Raw genomic sequence first — 17270 nt, 5'->3', positions numbered from 1 at the left:
CATATGTTCATATATGTAATGTTATATACAATTACATGTTATATGTACATATATTATATGGCATTATGTATAATAATATATGTAAATAGTATTATAGCTAGATGGACTTGTACATATGTGTACATAAGTATATTAGGCTGAACAACGGGCCCCCAAAGATGTCCACATCCTAATTCTCAGAACCTGTGAATATGTCACTTACATGGCAAAATGGACTTTGCAGATGTGATTGAACTGAAAATCTTAGATGGGGAGGTTGTCCTGGTTATTTGGGTGGGACCTAAATGTAATCACAAGAGTTCTTATGAGGGAGAGGCATGAGGATCAGAGTCAGAGGAGGAGATGGGATAAGGAAAGAAACAGTAGCCAAAATGATGCAGCCACAATACAAAGAAAGTGGGCAGCCTCTAGATGCTGGAAAAGGCCAGGAAACAGATTCTCCCCTGGAGCCTCCAGAAGAAACACAACCGTGGTGACACCTTGAGTTTAACTATTTTAACTCAGTGAGACCCATTCCGGGCTTCTGAACTGTAAGGTTATAAATCTGTGTTGTTTTAAGTTTTTGGTAATTTGTTAACAGCAGCGACAGGAAATGGATACAATTGGGTACCCAGGGGCCCAGACGCCTGTCTGATAGCTATCCTCCTCAGTGCTACACACACACACACACACACACACACGGCTTATATGTTTGGTCTTCCCATCTCTGTCCAAAAGATCACCGGGCACATCCCAGACCGAGCAGTGTGCTCAATATATCTGCGACTTGTGGGCTCCACCAAAGTCGAGTACAACCTTTTCCTGGAGTGGGAGGGCCTCTTATGGAAGCCTAGAACTAGGATTTCTCTAAGCCCAGCCCAAAGCAAGCACCTCCAAAGACCAGGCACATTCCCAGACCTGAGCCCCAAATCTGGTGCAGGGAGGCCTCGAGCCGCCTAAACCACCTTGCCCGGCTTCAAGAATCACCTCCTTTGCACCTGGCAGGACTCAGGGAAGATTCCACGAGGGAGACGCTGGAGGATAAGAGAGGTCCGCACAGGTGCTGCAGGTGGGGGTAACAGGCAGCCTCCTATGACGAAAGGGGAAATTGAGGCCAAGAAGGGGGTGGGACAGGCCAAACTCTGCCTGGGTCAGGTATTAGTGGTGAGAACCCAGGGCTCCAGTAAAAGACGGAATCGGGGCCCAGGTGCAGGGGAAAACACCCTGAGGGTGCGGGGACCCTCGCTACAGGCAACCACGGGGTGGGGCGGGGCCAGGAAGAGGGCGGGGCTTAACGGGGAGCGGCGGGTACACGGGCACGGGGCGGGGTTTAGCTGGGAGAGGGCGAAAGGCCTAGAACAGGGGCGGAGCCTTAAGTGGCGGCGAGGGGCAGAGTTTAGAAGTGGGACAGGCTGCGTGGGTGTGGACGGGGTCTAGCCAAGGCGGAGCCAGACCGGGGGCGGGGCCTACACTAGGGCAGGGTGGAGCTTGCAATGAGGAGGAGGGGCTCATTAGGGGCGGGATCCGGGCAGGGGCGGGGCTTACACAAGAGCGTGAGCGCGAGGGGCGTGGCCTAGGTGAGGGGCCGGGCCGAGCGAAGTATCCCGCCAGGTGGGAAGGACTTAAGAACCGGGAGAAGTAGCCTCACGCCCAGGTACGGCCCTTAGTTGGGTGGCTGCGCCGGGAACTTCCGGGCGAGACCGTGAGTATTTCCGGTAAATATGGCGGCGCCCAGCATAGTCAGGTGCGGGCGGGTTTGTCTTTAGTAGCGGCGGCGACACGAGGCCCGGGAAGGTGAGGTCCGCCCCGCTCAGGCTCCCCTCTTCGGAGAGGAGGGAGGAGACTTGTTGCTAAGAAGACCACAGGGAGGGCTTGTTGCTCTGAAGGCTGGGCAGTGGGGTTGCTAAGAGACGGGAAGGACGGCAGTGGAAATGGAGGAGGGGGTTGCTAGGGACAGTGGGTGGGGCCTGTTGCTAGGGAGGAAGGAGGGACTTGTGACTTTGGGGAAGGGTCCTGTTGGTATGAGGGAAGAAAAGAGGGCTGTGGTTAAAGGGGGTGTGGGGTCATGGGGGGCCGCGGAGCTCCTCTAAAACGCCACCTTATCAGCAGACCCCCCAGGAATCGACCTGCCAGGACGCCAGAGCTACCTCAGCGGGGACCATCCCCTACCCCAACACATTCTTCCCTTCTCTGAAAACAGCCCATGGCGAACCAAGGCTCCGGGAGCAGTCGCCTTCCCCTGGCGCTGCCCCCAGCCTCCCAGGGTTGCTCGTCAGGGGGCAGCGGCTCCTCCGCGGGCGGCTCCGGCAATCCCCCGCCACCGCGAAACCTCCAAGGCCTGCTGCAGATGGCCATCACGGCGGGCTCTGAAGAGCCAGACCCCCCTCCAGAACCCATGAGTGAGGAGGTAAAGGGTGGGGACCCAAGAAGCTGGGGTGAGGGACGAGGGGACAGATATCTGGGGAGGGGCGGGAGTCCCGCTGTGAAGGCATAGTAGACTGTATTTGTGCTCGATAGGGTTATTGTAGACTGAAGGTCAGATCCCTGGATCCCCGCACTGTGCTGGGAGGCAGAGAGTCTTATGCTAAAAAGAAAAAGCAAGGGCTCTCCAGAGCCAGACAGACGTGGATTCAGCATCATACAGCTGTGTGACCTTGGGTATATCACTTCATGTTTCTGAGCGTCGGGTTCTTTAGTAGCAAGTTGATGTTGATGACGAGAACAACAGTGGTACTTCACAGGGTAGTTCTGAGGTTCCAGTGGAAGTAGGGCTCAACACAGCACCTGGCACATAGGTCGTGCTCCTGAAGGCAGCAGGATATTCTCATTAAGAACACAGGCTCTGTGGACAGACCGCTTAGGTTTGACTTAAGGCTTTGTGGATGGCTGACTATGTGACCTTGGGCAAGTCGCACTTTTCCGTGCCTCCATTTTGTCATCTGTGAAGTGGGAATAACAGTAATCCTTAACCATGGAAGGTTGTTTCGGAGATTAATAGCAATATTTGTTATACATGATGTTTAGTTGGCGATGACAATTACAGTATACAAAATATGGTGCTAATTCAGTTACATCCATGATGTCATTGAACCTCTAGGACCATGAGGTAGGCAACAGGCACAGAAAGATTAACATCTTGCCCAAATTTATCCAGGACAGTGACCACGGAGCCTGGCCAAAAAAACAAAAAACCAGCGGCCAGTTTTCAGCGCTTATCTTATTTGACCTACTAGCAGCATTTGATTACTACCCCCTCCCCTTCTTCATTTCTTTCTTTCTCCCCTTCTTCAGTTCTTTCTTCATTTGGCATCTGGAACAACATGGTTTTCTGCTTTTCATCCCGCTCACTGGCTCTTCTTCCCCGTCTCCTCTGTTGGTTCGTCCTCATTCCCCAGCCTCTTAACCATGGAGCACACCAGGACTCTCTCTTCTACCCTCACTTCCTGTGTGATCTCATGTTGACGTTTTCCTCTGATGATTCTCAACTTTATATCTCTAGGCCAGTGGTGCTCTCCTGGGGGGGCAGTTTTAACCACGTTTGGCAATGGGTGGAAACATTTCTTGTTGTCGCAAATTGGTGGGGTTGGGGGGGTGGGAGGTGGGGGCAGTGCTACTGGCGTCTGGTGGGTGGAAGCCAGGGATGTTGCTCTACATCCTACGGTGCACAGGACGACCCCCACCGCAGGACAATCCAGCTCAAAGTGTCAGCAGAGTCGAGGTTGAGAAATCCTCGAGGTTGAGATCAAGGCTGGACCTCCTCCCTGAACTTCAGGCAGCGTACTCAACATTTGGCCTCGGGCGTGTCATGGATCCCTCAAATTTAACAAGTTCAGAAATGAGCTCTAATCTCTACTCCTCTCACTCCGCAGCTGCTTCTCTTGCAGTCTTCCCCACCTCCTTCTAGTTGTTCAGGACAAAAACCTAGGTGTCCCTGACCCCTCGTTTTCTCTCACGCCACACAGCCAGTCTCTCCATAGATCTAGCGCCTAGAAAAGAGTCTGTCAGTAGAGAAGGTGCCCGGTAGGTATGTGTTGATTGAAGGACACTCAGCTCTCAGATGTTGGCTGTTATTATTATTTTTTTTTATTTTTATTTTTTATTTTTTATTTTAACTTATTTATTTATTTTATTTTTGGCAGTGTTGGGTCTTCGTTTCTGTGCGAGGGCTTTCTCTAGTTGTGGCAAGCGGGGGCCACTCTTCATTGCAGTGCGCGGGCCTCTCACTGTCGCGGCCTCTCTTGTTGCGGAGCACAGGCTCCAGACGCGCAGGCTCAGTAGTTGTGGCTCACGGGCCCAGTTGCTCCGCGGCATGTGGGATCTTCCCAGACCAGGGCTCGAACCCGTGTCCCCTGCATTGGCAGGCGGATTCTCAACCACTGCACCACCAGGGAAGCCTGGCTGTTATTACTAATGACTGTTATTCCTGAGTTGATTATTGATGAGGTTTGCTTCTTTCCCCCGCCCTCCCACTCCGCCTCACCCCCCAGAGGCGCCAGTGGCTGCAGGAGGCCATGTCGGCTGCCTTCCGGGGCCAGCGGGAAGAGGTGGAGCAGATGAAGAACTGCCTCCGAGTGCTGTCCCAGCCCACGCCCCCCTCAGCTGGTGAGGCTGAACTGGCTGCCGACCAGCAAGAGCGCGAGGGGGCCCTGGAGCTGCTGGCCGACCTGTGCGAGAACATGGACAACGCTGCAGGTACCGCCGGGCCCGCTCCAGCCTGCCCCCAGCCTCCAGGGCCCTGTCCCTCTGCCTTCCGGTCTCCCTTCTGTCTCTTGCCTCCTCCTCCTCAGCCCTGGGTCCTGCTGCAGCCCAGCCCTTGTCCTTTGTCTCAAGGACCACACAGCCAGCCTCCTCCCAGCCTCCCAGCCTCACCCCTCCAGTCTGGCTCCGACTCAGGCCCCAGGTGAGACTGCCCTGTCCCTCCCTGCTTGGTCCGCTTGCCATCAGGAGCAGCGATGGCGCCAGGTTCAGTCCACCACCTCCCTGATGTTCTGAGACTGACCATTTCACCCTAGTCTGCTGGGAGTCCATTGCCACTCCCTAGAGTAAGAGACAGGAGGTGGTCCTGGATGCGGTAGTCAGAGAAGGCCTCCCCGAGGAGTGACATTTGATCAGAGACCTGAAGTGAGGGCGTGAGCCATGGGATTGGCTCTGGAAAGAACATTCCAGGCAGAGGGAATGACCAGTGCAAAGGCCCTGAGGTGGGAACTTGCCTGGCCTGTGTGGGAACAGCAGTGAAGCCAGCAGAGCAGAGTGAGTGAGGGGCAAGGGCTAGGAAGTGACGCTGGGCATACAGGGGCTCACGGGCCAAGGTTGGCGCTGTGGGTTTTATTTTAAATGCCGAGAAGCCAATAGAAGGATGAGTGGTCACTTCCACTTGGAGGGGTGTGGTGTGGTCGTTGATGGTGTGGATTTGTCTGTTCCGGACATTTTAGGTACATGGAATAGTAGAATATGTCACCTTTTGTGACTGGCTTCCTTCACTGAAGGTGATGTTTTCAAGGTTCTTCCATGTCGTAGCTGTATCAGAACTTTATTACTTTTAGTGGCTGACTGAGACGCCAGTGTGTGGATGGGCTACATGTTGTTTATTCGTTCATCAGTTGACGGGCATTTGGGTCACTTCCCCCTTTGGTTATAGTAAATAACGCTGCTGTAAACACTGGTGTACAAGCATGTGTTCAAGTTTCTGCTTTCGATGCTTTTAGATATATATGTAAGAGTTGTCACAGGGTGACTCTGTATTTAACTTTTTGAAGAACTGCCAAGCTCACCAATACAGGAAACAGGTGGTAGGCTATAGTTTGCGGACGTCTAGTGTGGTGTGTTCTTCTCCCACAGGGGACGTTCTGATTGTCACAAAGACTGGGGGTCAGAACTGGAATTTAGTGGTCTGGAGCCTGGGACCCTGACCCTCCAATGCTGACATTGTTGAGACACACTGGCCTTGGACAGACCCCCAGTTGGGTGCTTAGAGAGAGCCAGCCCTTGGAGGCAGGCTCCCCTCAGCCTCACCTGGTGTATTTGTCCAGTTGGGCTGCCGTAACAAAGCACCACAGACTGGGGACTTAAACAACAGAAATCTCCTCTCACAGTTCTGGAGGCTGGAAGTCCGAGGGTTGATTTCATCTGAGGCCCCTCTCCTTGGCTTGTATATGGGAGCCTTCTCGCTCTGTCCTCATGTGGTCTTCCCTCTGTGCATGTCTGTGTCCTAATCTTCTCTTTTTTATAAGGGCCCCGGTCATATTGGATTAGGGCCCCATCCTATGACACAGTTTCACTTTAATCACCTCTTTAAAGCCCAGTCTCCAGATAGAGACATATTTTGAGGCCCTGGGGGTTCAGGCTTCAATGTAAATCTGGGGGGACACAGCTCAGCCCATCACCCCTGGCCTGTCTGCTCCCCTCTCTCCACACAGACTTCTGCCAGCTGTCCGGCATGCACCTGCTGGTGGGCCGCTACCTGGAGGCGGGGCCTGCGGGGCTGCGGTGGCGGGCGGCGCAGCTCATCGGCACGTGCAGCCAGAACGTGGCAGCCATCCAGGAGCAGGTGCTGGGCCTTGGCGCACTGCGCAAGCTGCTGCGCCTGCTGGATCGGGACCCCTGCGACGCCGTGCGCGTCAAGGCCCTCTTCGCCATCTCCTGTGAGTGTCCCGGGGGCTGCCGGGGAGGGGCTCGGGTCCCTAGGGCCGGTGCCAGCTTCCGGATCTGCTTCTGGGCAGAGGGAGAGGGGCCTCGTGTGTTCGTTTATCCCCAGTACCTGCCGGGGCTCTGCCAGGTGCTGGGAACAGAGCGGTGAGCTTGCCAGACCCGCCGCTGGTCAGAGAGCCAGAGCCTCACAACACGGGACGAGGCCCAGCTTGAGTGCTTTTAGGCCCCTCAGGGCTCTCAGTCTTGGCACTGTTGACATTTGGGGCCCCGATCACTCCTTGTCATGGGGGGGTCCTCTCGGGGGCTGCTTGAATGTCATCACAGCTCAAGCCGGGCAGCCAGCTTCTCCCAGAAAATGCAAGCCAGGATGCCAGGCAGGAGCTACAGGAACTATCAATTCAATGCCCTTTATCTTTTATTTTTTTCCTCTTTTTTGGTACCTCTTAAAACCCACCCCTGTCTTGTCCCTCCCCGCTTCCCTCTCCTCACTGGTAACCACTAGTTTGTTCTCTACATCTGTGAGTCTGCTTCTTTTTTGTTATATTCAATAATTTGTTTTATTTTATTTTATTTTTTAAAAAATATTTTATTTATTTATTTGGTTGTGCCGGGTCTTAGTTGCGGCAGGCAGCCTCCTTAGTTGTGGCATGCGAACTCTTAGTTGCAGCATGCGTGTGGGATCTAGTTCCCTGACCAGGGATCGAACCCGGGCCCCCTGCATGGGGAGCGCAGAGTCTTATCCACTGCGCCACCAGGGAAGTCCCTCAATAGTTTGTTTTATTTTTTAGATTCCACATATAAGTGATAACATACCATATTTGTCTTTCTCTGTCTGACTTATTTCACTGAGCATAATACCTCCAAGTCCATCCATGTTGTTGCAAGTGACAAAATTTCATTTTTTTCTTATGGCTGAGGCCTTTTATTTTTATTTATTTATTTTAAAAATTTATTTATTTTATTTATTTTTATTTTTGGCTGCGTTGGGTCTTTGTTGCTGCGCGGGCTTTCTCTAGTTGAGGCGAACGGGGGCTACTCTTACATACGGTGCGCAGGCTTCTCATTGCTGTGGCTTCTCTTGTTGCAGAGCACGGGCTCTAGGCGCTCAGGCTTCAGTAGTTGTGGCTTGTGGGCTCTAGAGCGCAGGCTCAGTAGTTGTGGCACACGGGCTTAGTTGCTCCGCGGCATGTGGGATCTTCCCGGACCAGGGCTCAAACCCGTGTCCCCTGCATTGGCAGGCGGATTCTTAACCACTGCGCCAACAGGGAAGCCCGAGGTCTTTTATATTTTTAAAAACTGATGTAAAATTCACATAACTATTTTAAAGTGTACAATTCAGTGGCATCTGTCTTCTTTTTTGGGGGGGTGGGCACGGCTGCAGGGTATGCCATCGTGTGGCAGCTACCATTTGGAAAGTGCTTAGGACAGGCCAGCCCTGGTGCTACGAGCCCTTTGCTTGGTCGGTCTCCTGACTGCTCCTGCCGCCCGCTGCATGGAGGCTCACAGAGGTTCACCCTCCGGCCCGAGACCAGGAGAAGGTCATGTGGAGGAGTGTGAGAGCTGCGGAGGAGGTGGGTGGGGGAGCCCCCGGGGAGATGCATCTCCAGGCCACTGGCACCTGGTGGGCTCAGGCCAGGGTTGCTGCCCCCACGACACAGAATGACCTGTACCCACGTGTCAGCTCTGCCCAGTGGCGAGGCCCCGGAGTGAAGGGAAGTGGTTGCCCCTGGACACGTCGTGAAGGCAGAGCCAGTGGGCTGTGCCTGCCGAGTGGACGTAGAGGGTCATCATGTCTTCCCCTCACCATCCGCCTGTCCTTTTTTTTATTTTTTAAATTGAGTAATGTTTTATTTAACCCCATATATCCAAATTATTATCATTTCAGCCCATCATTATGTGGAGTATTAATGAGATATTTTACATCTTTTTTTTTTTTCACTCTACGTCTGTGAAACCCGGTGTACCTCCTACATGTAAAGCACGTCTCACCTCAGGCTGTAGTTTCAGCGGTCAGTGTGGAGTGTGGTTCTAGTGAGGGGACGAAGTTGTGCTTAATGGGAACATGCTGTACCGCTGCTTCACTTTTTTACCCTAAACTGAAATAAAATAAACTCAAATGAGATTAACAACTCAGGTCCTCAGTGGCACTTGCCACATGTCAGGGATTTACTGGCCACGGGTTTCTGGGGGCTCCCATCTCTCCTGGCCTAGATCCTGCCCAAGTGGGCGCCTCCTTGGTGTTGCACCCCTCAGGCTGGTTCTGTCATACTCGGAGGCCTTCCACGGTGCCTGTCACCCTCACGAAGTAGTTTGGCTCTCTGGGTCTTAGTTGCCTCATCAGTAAAATGGGATTCCTAGAGCACTCACCTCCTAGGGTGGTTTTGAGGATTAAAAAGAGATAATGTTCCCATCAATGGATGGATGGATTAAAAAAACGTGGCTTATTCATACAATGGGACACTATTCAACCATTAAAAGGAATGAAATATTGATTCATGCTGTAACCTGCACGAGCCTAGAAAACATGCTGGGTGAAAGAAGCCAACCACAGAAGACCACATAGTGTTTGATTCCATTTATACGAAATGTCCGGAAGAGGCAAATTCATAGATATGGAAAGCGGATTAGTGGTTGCCAGTTGGGGGAGGGACCGCTAACAGGTATGGGGCTTCTTTTGGGAGTGATGAAAATATTCTGGAGTTAGATAGTTATGGTAAGCCAACCTTGTGAATATACTAAAAACCACTGAATTGTATACTTTAAAAAGGTAAATTGTACAGACTGTGGAATTATATCGCAATTACAAATAATTTTTTTTTAAAGTACTCTGCTCTTTTTTTAAAAAAGTAAATTTATTTATTTATTTATTTTTGGCTGCCTTGGGTCTTCGTTGCTGCGCGCGGGCTTTCTCTAGTTGCGGCGAGCGGGGGCTACTCTTCGTTGCAGTGTGTGGGCTTCTCGTTGAGGTGGTTTCTCTTGTTGTGGAGCACAGGCTCTAGGCGTATGGGCTTCAGTAGTTGTGGCACACGGGCTCAGTAGTTGTGGCACATGGGCTTAGTTGCTCCGCGGCATGTGGGATCTTCCTGGACCAGGGCTTGAACCCGTGTCCCCTGCATTGGCAGGTGGATTCTTAACCACTGCACCACCAGGGAAGTCCCTAAATTAAAAATACTTAAAGGTAATGCTTGCGAAGCATGGGCCCATAGAAATCGATGATGATGAGGATGGTGATGATAAGGATGGTGATGATACTGATGACGATATTGGTGGTGATGATGGTGATGAAGGTGATGGTCTTGATGGTGATGATTGTGGTGTTTATGGTGGTGATGGTAGTGGTGATGATGGTAATGATGATACTGGTAATGATGGTGGTGATGGTAATGATGACGGTGGGTGATGATGGTAGTGGTGATAATGGTGATGATGCTGATGGTGATTACTGGGGATGGTGATGGTCACGGTGATGATGGTGATGATGATGAGTGTGGTGTTTATGGTGGTGATGGTAGTGGTGATGATGGTAATGATGATGATATTGGTGGTGATGATGGTGGGTGGTGACAGTAATGATGGTGGTGATGATGGTGATGGTGAGATAATGGTGACGATAATGGTGGCAGTGGTGACTGTCACCTCAAGGCCCCACCTTCCCCCCTCCCCAGGCCTGGTCCGGGAGCAGGAGGCTGGGCTGCTGCAGTTCCTCCGCCTGGACGGCTTCTCTGTGTTGATGCGGGCCATGCAGCAGCAGGTGCAAAAGCTCAAGGTCAAGTCGGCGTTCCTGCTGCAGAACCTGCTGGTGGGCCACCCTGAACACAAAGGTGGGGTGGCCAGGGCAGGGAGCTGGGATGGTTCCTGGCGGGGAGTGCACGGGGGAAGGGACTGCCCCTCTGACCCCGTGGCCCTTCCCCAGGGACCCTGTGCTCCATGGGCATGGTCCAGCAGCTGGTGGCCCTCGTCCGGACAGAACACAGCCCCTTCCATGAGCACGTGCTTGGAGCCCTGTGCAGGTGCGCTGGGGCCCAAAAGGACTGGCCCTCCATGGGGGCTAAAGGGTTTAGGGTCAGAGAGGAGTGGGAACCACGGCGCTGGCCCTCCCTGAGCCTCAGTTTCCTCACCTTTGGGGGCTGCCGCAGCGGCCTGGGGAGGAGGGGGAGAGTCTTTCTTACACTCATACTCCCCCATCCCCCACACAAAGTACAAGCAGATTGGAGTCTTAAAACACGACGGAACGGAGAAGCTGGACAGGCAGGCAGCAGCTCTCACGTGTGGAGGCGGCTCCAGGCCGGGCACTGTGCTGAGTGCACAAAGTCCCTGGGGCGGGGCGGGGACAGGAGTGAAGTCCACGTTGCAGGTGGGGAAACTGAGGCCCAGTGTGGGGGAGCGGCTTGCCCAGGCTCCCGTGGTTCGGGGTGCTGTGCAGAGCCAGGTCCCAAGGACTGCTCTCCTGTGCCCGCAGCTTGGTGACGGACTTCCCTCAGGGTGTGCGGGAGTGCCGGGAGCCCGAGCTGGGCCTGGAGGAGCTTCTGCGGCACCGGTGCCAGCTGCTGCAGCAGCACGAGGAGTACCAGGTACTGCTGACGGGGGTGGGGGCGGGGGCGCTGGCCCGGGGGACCCGCCCGTGTTTTGCGGGAGGGGCCAGCCTGGTGCCTGCCTTCTGCGTCTCTGTGGTCTCTTCGCCCACGCTTTTGTTTACATCCTCTTTGCAATTCATGTGTTTCTCTAGTCATCATTCAGCAAACATTTATTGCCCCCCCTCCCATGTGCCTCGTGCTGTGTTAGCACTGGGGGGATTGCAAGGAGAACCAGAAGCTCGGGGTTTTGAGAGTTAAAGAGTTAACGAATTCATTTAATTTTTTTTTTTTTTTTTTTTGGCCATGACTCACAGCTTGCGGGATCTTAGTTCCCCAAGCAGGGATGGAACCTGTAACCCCTGCAGTGGAAGCATGGAGTCCTAACCACTGGACCGCCAGGGAATTCCCCCAAACTCATCTAATTATCATCCAAATTATTTAATATTGTTGTTTATATCATATCATTCAAATATTTAAGTATTTGTTAGATTGATAAATAAGTAAAGGATAAATAGCAACAAATTAAATATTTGATTAAATAGGTAACTAATATGTGATAAATAATTCATTAGCTATTTAATTAGATAAAGGGTAACAAGTGATAAATAACAAGCAATAAATAATTCACTAAATAGTTAAATAGATAAGTAACAAGTGATAACAAATAACTCATTAGATATTAATTTTATAGATATTGAGTAACAAGTGATAAATAACAACTCAGATATTTAAATAGATAAGTAACAAATAAGTGATAAAGAGCAACTAATTACATATTCAGTAGTTATTTAATTATTTAAAGGATTAAGTGATTTAGTTAACTTTACTTAAGTAATTTATCCAGCCATTATAGTACCGCCCAGACGCTGGTGCTTCAGCAGAGCTGGACACAGCAAACGTGCCAGCTTCTTGGGACTTCCATTCTGCTGAGATCATTCCTCTGTGGACACCATCAGGTGTTTACAGAAGGGTGCTGGGCACTGGGTGTGAGGAGCGGGGGTGACTGGGAGAGGCACAGTGCCCGCCCCCAGGTGCTCGCCCCCTGACCTTGTCACGGGAACCCGTGGAGATTTGTGCCCGTGGGGGGCAAGGGAAGGCCTGGCCCTCGTCCGGCCTGTGGTTTTAGCCGTCCTTGCTTGATGTATCCATGTGTTTGTTCCCTGAGCCTCTGGTGTGCCAGATCCTGGTACCAGACCATGAGACCAACCTGGTGAGGGAAGCCTCGTGTGAACCGGCCAACATGCCATTTTTTTTATTTTCAAAACAAATTTTAACAGCTTTATTGAGGTATAACTTACCTATATTGAAAGTGTGCAATGTGAGAAGTTTTACATATGTATACAGCTGTGGAAACCTTCATTTTTCCATCAGGGGCAGGTCACCCATGTGCCAGGTCCCAACCTGAGCACTGGAGATTTGGTGAGGAGCAAAGGGATACAGCCTTGGTTCTCATGGGGCTCATAGGGTAACAGATAAAAATGTAGACAAACATACACACAAATATATATTTACAGATACATACATATCTATCTATCTATACACACACATGTGTAATATGTATCTGTATATAATTTAACATATACTGTTGTGTATAATATGACATGAGAAAGTTAGAACTACAGTGAGGAAAAATTAAACCAGTGAGGGGTTAGAGAATGGTGGGCTGTGATATTTTAGGTAAGGTGGTGCATTTGTTTCCTAGAGCTGCTGTAACAGAGTACCACACCCTGGCTGGCTTAACACAGAAATGTATTCTCTCACAGTTCTGGGGAACAGAAGTCTGAAGTCAAGGTGTCAGCAAGACCATGCTCCCTCTGAAGGTTCTAGGGAAGAATCTTTCCTTGTCTCTTCCAGCTTCTAGTAGTTGCTGGCAGTCCTTGACGTTCCTTGGCTTGTGGATACATCTGTCACTCTGATTTCTGCCTCTGTTTTCACATGGCCTTCTTTCTCCCCTATGTGTCTGTCTTAGAACTCTTTCCAGATATGTAAATAGAGGTGTGCTTTAATTTCAGTGTAATTCAATATTATAATTGCATAGTATTCTCTAAAGTGACTACATCATGATTTAGCCAGTCCTCTTTTGTGTTTTTGTGGGCCCTGTGTAGAGTTAAATTAATTGGTGCTTTTTGAATAGGCCCCATAGTCATGTGGTTCAGAATTCAAGATGCACGAGAGGATAAACAGTGAAAAGTCTCCCTCCTACCCCATTCCTATCTACCCAGTTCTTCCTGTGGCCTTCCTAAGATCGTCTGTGCACATACAAGGAAATGTACATATCAATTCTCTTCCTCTTCCTCTCTTCATTTTGTGTAAATTCAGCCTATTCTGACCACTATTCTGCTCTTGCCGTATTCCCTTTCATAACATCTCCACGAGTGTGTTTCCTGTTGGTGCCTATGGCTCTATCCTCTTGGAGTTTGTTTCCACTCTTTCACTACTATCAACTCTGTTAAAAGAATAACCTTTTACACATGTAACTTTAGGAGTATGTCTATAGAACAATTTCTAGAAAGGGGAAGGCTGGGTTAAGGTAGGTTAAAGATGAAGTTACAGGGTTTAAGCGCCATGTCCTTAGCTGTTGCCAAGTTGTTCTCCATAGAAGTTGAACCAGTCGACACTGCAGCCATGAGGGTGCTCAACTTTCCCACATGCTGGCCGGGATAGGGTGCCTCAAGACATTTGACCTTTCTTCAAGCTTTTTCCTCAAGCCATTTGACCTTTCTTCAAGCTTATTGGTGAAAAGCAGTATTCCAGTCCAATTTATGTTTGCATTTTTCCCGTGAGCGAAGTTGGGCATCTTTTTCCTTTTTCTGTGAACTACTCATTCATATCCTTCGCCCATTTATCTAATGAGTGGTGGTTTTGCAACTGATTCATTAAAGCTCTATTTTTAAAAAAAATTTATTTATTTATTTATTTATTTATTTTTGGCTGCGTTGGGTCTTCGTTGCTGCCTGCGGGCTTTTTCTCTAGTTGGAGCGAGCGGGGGCTACTCTCTGTTGCGGTGCGCGGGCTCCTCATTGCGGTGGCTTCTCTTGTTGCAGAGCACCGGCTCTAGGCGCGCGGGCTTCAGTAGTTGTGGCTCACGGGCTCTAGAGCGCAGTCTCAGTAGTTGTGGCGCACGGGCTTAGTTGCTCCGCGGCATGTGGGATGTTCCCGGACCAGGGCTCGAACCCGTGTCCCCTGCATTGGCAGGCAGATTCTTTTTTAATTTTTTTAATTTTAATTTTTATTTATTTATTTATTTATTTATTTATTTATCTATGGCTGTGTTGGGTCTTCATTTCTGTGCGAGGGCTTTCTCTAGTTGCGGCAAGTGGGGGCCACTCTTCATCGCGGTGCGTGGGCCTCTCATTATCGCGGCCTGTCTTGTTGCGGAGCACAGGCTCCAGACGCGCAGGTTCAGCAATTGTGGCTCACGGGCCCAGCCGCTCCGCGGCATGCGGGATCCTCCCAGACCAGGGCCCGAACCCGTGTCCCCTGCACTGGCAGGCAGACTCCCAACCACCGCACCACCATGGAAGCCCGGCAGGCGGATTCTTAACCACTGCGTCACCAGGGAAGCCCCCATTAAAGCTCTTGAAGTATTAAGCATGTTAGCCGTTTGTGATGAGTTGCAAATATTTTTCACCCCAAATTGTTGTTTTTCTTTCACTTTTGTTTCTGCATCTTTTTGCTATGCAGATACCTTTTATGTTTATGTGGTCCAATCTATCAGTGCTTCTTTCTTGGTCTCTGGAGTTTGTATCCATGGAAGGGGTTTTAAGTAGGGATTAATCGAGGTTGGTCATTTCTGGGAGTTAGGAAAAGCTGGAGGGGGCTGATGTGAGGACAGACCAGTGGGGTGAGACAGGAAGCTTCTGGGGTGGTGGGTGGGAGGGAAGAGGAGCCGTTTCTGCGGGCAAAGCTGGTGAAGGCAGGGGGTGGCCTCTGCACTCAGGGCTCCCAATCTCACACCCCAATCCAGGAGGAGCTGGAGTTCTGCGAAAAGTTGCTACAGACCTGTTTCTCCACCCCGACGGACGACATCATGGATCGGTGAAACCCGGTGGCTTCTCTTCCTCTCTTTGTGGGAACCCCAGGCCTCCTGACTCCCCCTCACCCACGAGGCCCTCTCCCAAAGGAGAGCAGGGCCTTGTTGGTGCCGGGGCGTGTCAGCCCGTCTCTTCTCAGCCCTCAGGAGGGGCGCTGAAAAAGGCACTGGCTCCTTGGACCCCACCTCTCGCGCACTCTCACTCCATTCCCCCTTCTCGTGTCCACACTGGTCTTCCAGTAAAGGTGTTTCTCCTCCACCACCTCCTTCACTGCCACCTTTGTCACCTCCCCTGGAGAGTGCCTTGGTTGGGGAGGAGGGGCACGATCTTAGGGGACATGGGGAGCCATGGAGGGAACAGCAGCGGGCGGAACCTGGGAATAATAAAAGTGTTGCTATCTAAAGTCCAGAGCCATTGTCTTCTTTCATCCTCCTGGCCTCTCTGGAGAAGGAATGTGTGGGATACTCCTCCTCTTTGGCCCCCACCGTCTCTGTAACTACTCCTCTGTTTGAGGAATCTCTACGTTAGACACCCGCGCTGCTGAGCCTAAGGGGGAAGCCAAGTTTTTTCCCCGGCAGGACGTGCGTGGGGGGTGGGGGGCGGGCATCACGTGGCTTCTGCTCCGCCAATCAGAGCTCACCGTGTGCCCGCTCTTGAGCCGCGGCCGGAGAAGGCGGGAGCACGTGCTGGAGGTCCCGCTGTACTGCCCGCGCCAGGGCTAGTGGTCACTCTGGGTGCCTGGGGCAGGCCGTGGTTGGGCGTGGGGTTTGTTCCAACAGGAAAGCGCTAAGCCTTTTCTCCAGCCTTCTCCGAGACTGGGGAGCGAGCGGGGACAGAGGGAAACTGCCTCGCCTCCTTTAATAAATTCCTTTTCAGTTTAGTCAAAGGAGCTTTCCTTTACAACCAAGAGTCCTGACCGGTGGTATATTTGAGACGAGGAAGCTGAGCCCAGGGTGGTTGATCCGTGGCCAAGTTCATAGCCAAAATTTAGACCTGGGCCAATTCCAAAGCTGTGCCCCTCCTCCCTGTATCCTGGTTTCCTAGACCCACTTAATGCCAGACTAATTCCTCTCCTGTGGAATTTACTTGTACGGGAGGGAATGGTTATTTTTTCACTCCCCTTCCCAAGTTCAGGATAAATCGAAAGGTAGCTACAGGATCCGAGAATTGGAAATAACATATAACCTGTATCACTTTTAGAGCAGATACGAGAAAGCGGCATTGGTCTTGTTGCCACTTCACCCAGCATTGGATGTGGTTGTCTGTCTGGTCATAGGCAGTACTGGGCAAGTGCAGTCCTTCCCCTTGGGTGCAGGCAGCAGGTCAGAACACTGGGCAAGCTGGCTCCAAGAGGAGGGAAGCTGGAGTGCTGAGCCATGCTGCCTCTCCAATCCGGTAAATCATTCCTCAGCCTCTGGAAGGGGTGGAGAGGCCAGGAAAGGTATAGCAATAGAAGTTTCTCCATGTGGAAATGTGAGCAATGGGGAATGAGTGTTCCCACCAAACACTTTAAGAAGCTCCTTCCAATTCTAATACAAAGAACAGCATTGTCGACCTGTGAGTTCTGACAAGGTGGAGACCCAGCTTCAGTCCTAAGCCCCTGCAGCTTCCCAGGTTCTTGGAGATGGACTTTGTCAGCTTCTCAGGTTCCATTTGGTGATTGAATATGGCCAACCCCCTGCCCCTCAGTTCCTAAGCTTATGCGTTAAAACAGTGTGGCAACTATGCAATCGTATTGGGGAAAAAGCAAGCAAAATGCTGTGCAAACGACAAAAGAAGCTGATGTAGAAGATGATTCAAGGAACAGAAGGAAATGCCTCACAAATGCTTCAAGCTGTATAACAGTAGTAACCTGTGTCCATTTTTAAACAAGACCTCAAAGATGAGAAGGTAAGCTTGGCAAACCTAAGGAAACAAATTGAGGACTGTGGTAATTAATAAATTAGATGGTTCAACAAATATCTGCTCCCTCTCATTGCACCTCCATGAGAGAAGTACATTTCCTCACCCGTGCTGGGTGGGGCGTAGGTGCCTG

The 17270-nt window shown here is 51.2% G+C and overlaps 2 protein-coding genes across 11 annotated transcripts in view; one reads left to right on the top strand and one right to left on the bottom strand.

Annotated features, from left to right (window-relative positions):
- The window catches only part of RPL28 (ribosomal protein L28), a 138304-nt gene that overhangs the window by 87298 nt on the left and 33736 nt on the right, over nucleotides 1-17270 (bottom strand). The window lies entirely within an intron of this gene.
- HSPBP1 (HSPA (Hsp70) binding protein 1) lies at nucleotides 1535-15638 on the top strand. 10 transcript variants are annotated; one of them, XM_068528767.1, is made up of 8 exons: nucleotides 1535-1681; nucleotides 2180-2386; nucleotides 4467-4671; nucleotides 6396-6620; nucleotides 10293-10448; nucleotides 10541-10637; nucleotides 11087-11198; nucleotides 15169-15638. In XM_068528767.1, exons 2-8 carry the CDS (start codon nucleotides 2183-2185, stop codon nucleotides 15241-15243), a joined length of 1074 nt encoding a protein of 357 aa, XP_068384868.1. In that variant the 5' UTR covers nucleotides 1535-1681; nucleotides 2180-2182; the 3' UTR covers nucleotides 15244-15638. The 10 variants fall into 10 exon arrangements, with proteins under 10 accessions (XP_068384868.1, XP_068384865.1, XP_068384869.1 ...); XM_068528764.1 differs by having other exon boundaries at nucleotides 2089-2386; XM_068528768.1 differs by having other exon boundaries at nucleotides 1535-1694.

The sequence above is a fragment of the Eschrichtius robustus genome, chromosome 19 (assembly GCF_028021215.1).
Source record: "Eschrichtius robustus isolate mEscRob2 chromosome 19, mEscRob2.pri, whole genome shotgun sequence".
Lineage (NCBI taxonomy): Eukaryota > Metazoa > Chordata > Mammalia > Artiodactyla > Eschrichtiidae > Eschrichtius > Eschrichtius robustus.
The sequence above is the reverse complement of the archived record's forward strand: the minus strand, read 5'-3'. Positions and strand labels throughout refer to the sequence as shown.

Coding starts and splice junctions, on each gene's coding strand:
- HSPBP1 (XM_068528767.1), top strand. CDS start 2,183: ATGGCGAACCAAGGCTCCGGGAGCAGTCGCCTTCCCCTGGCGCTGCCC. Junction 6,621..10,292: donor GGCCCTCTTCGCCATCTCCT/GTGAGTGTCCCG, acceptor CCCCCTCCCCAG/GCCTGGTCCGGGAGCAGGAG. Junction 10,449..10,540: donor GGGCCACCCTGAACACAAAG/GTGGGGTGGCCA, acceptor GCCCTTCCCCAG/GGACCCTGTGCTCCATGGGC.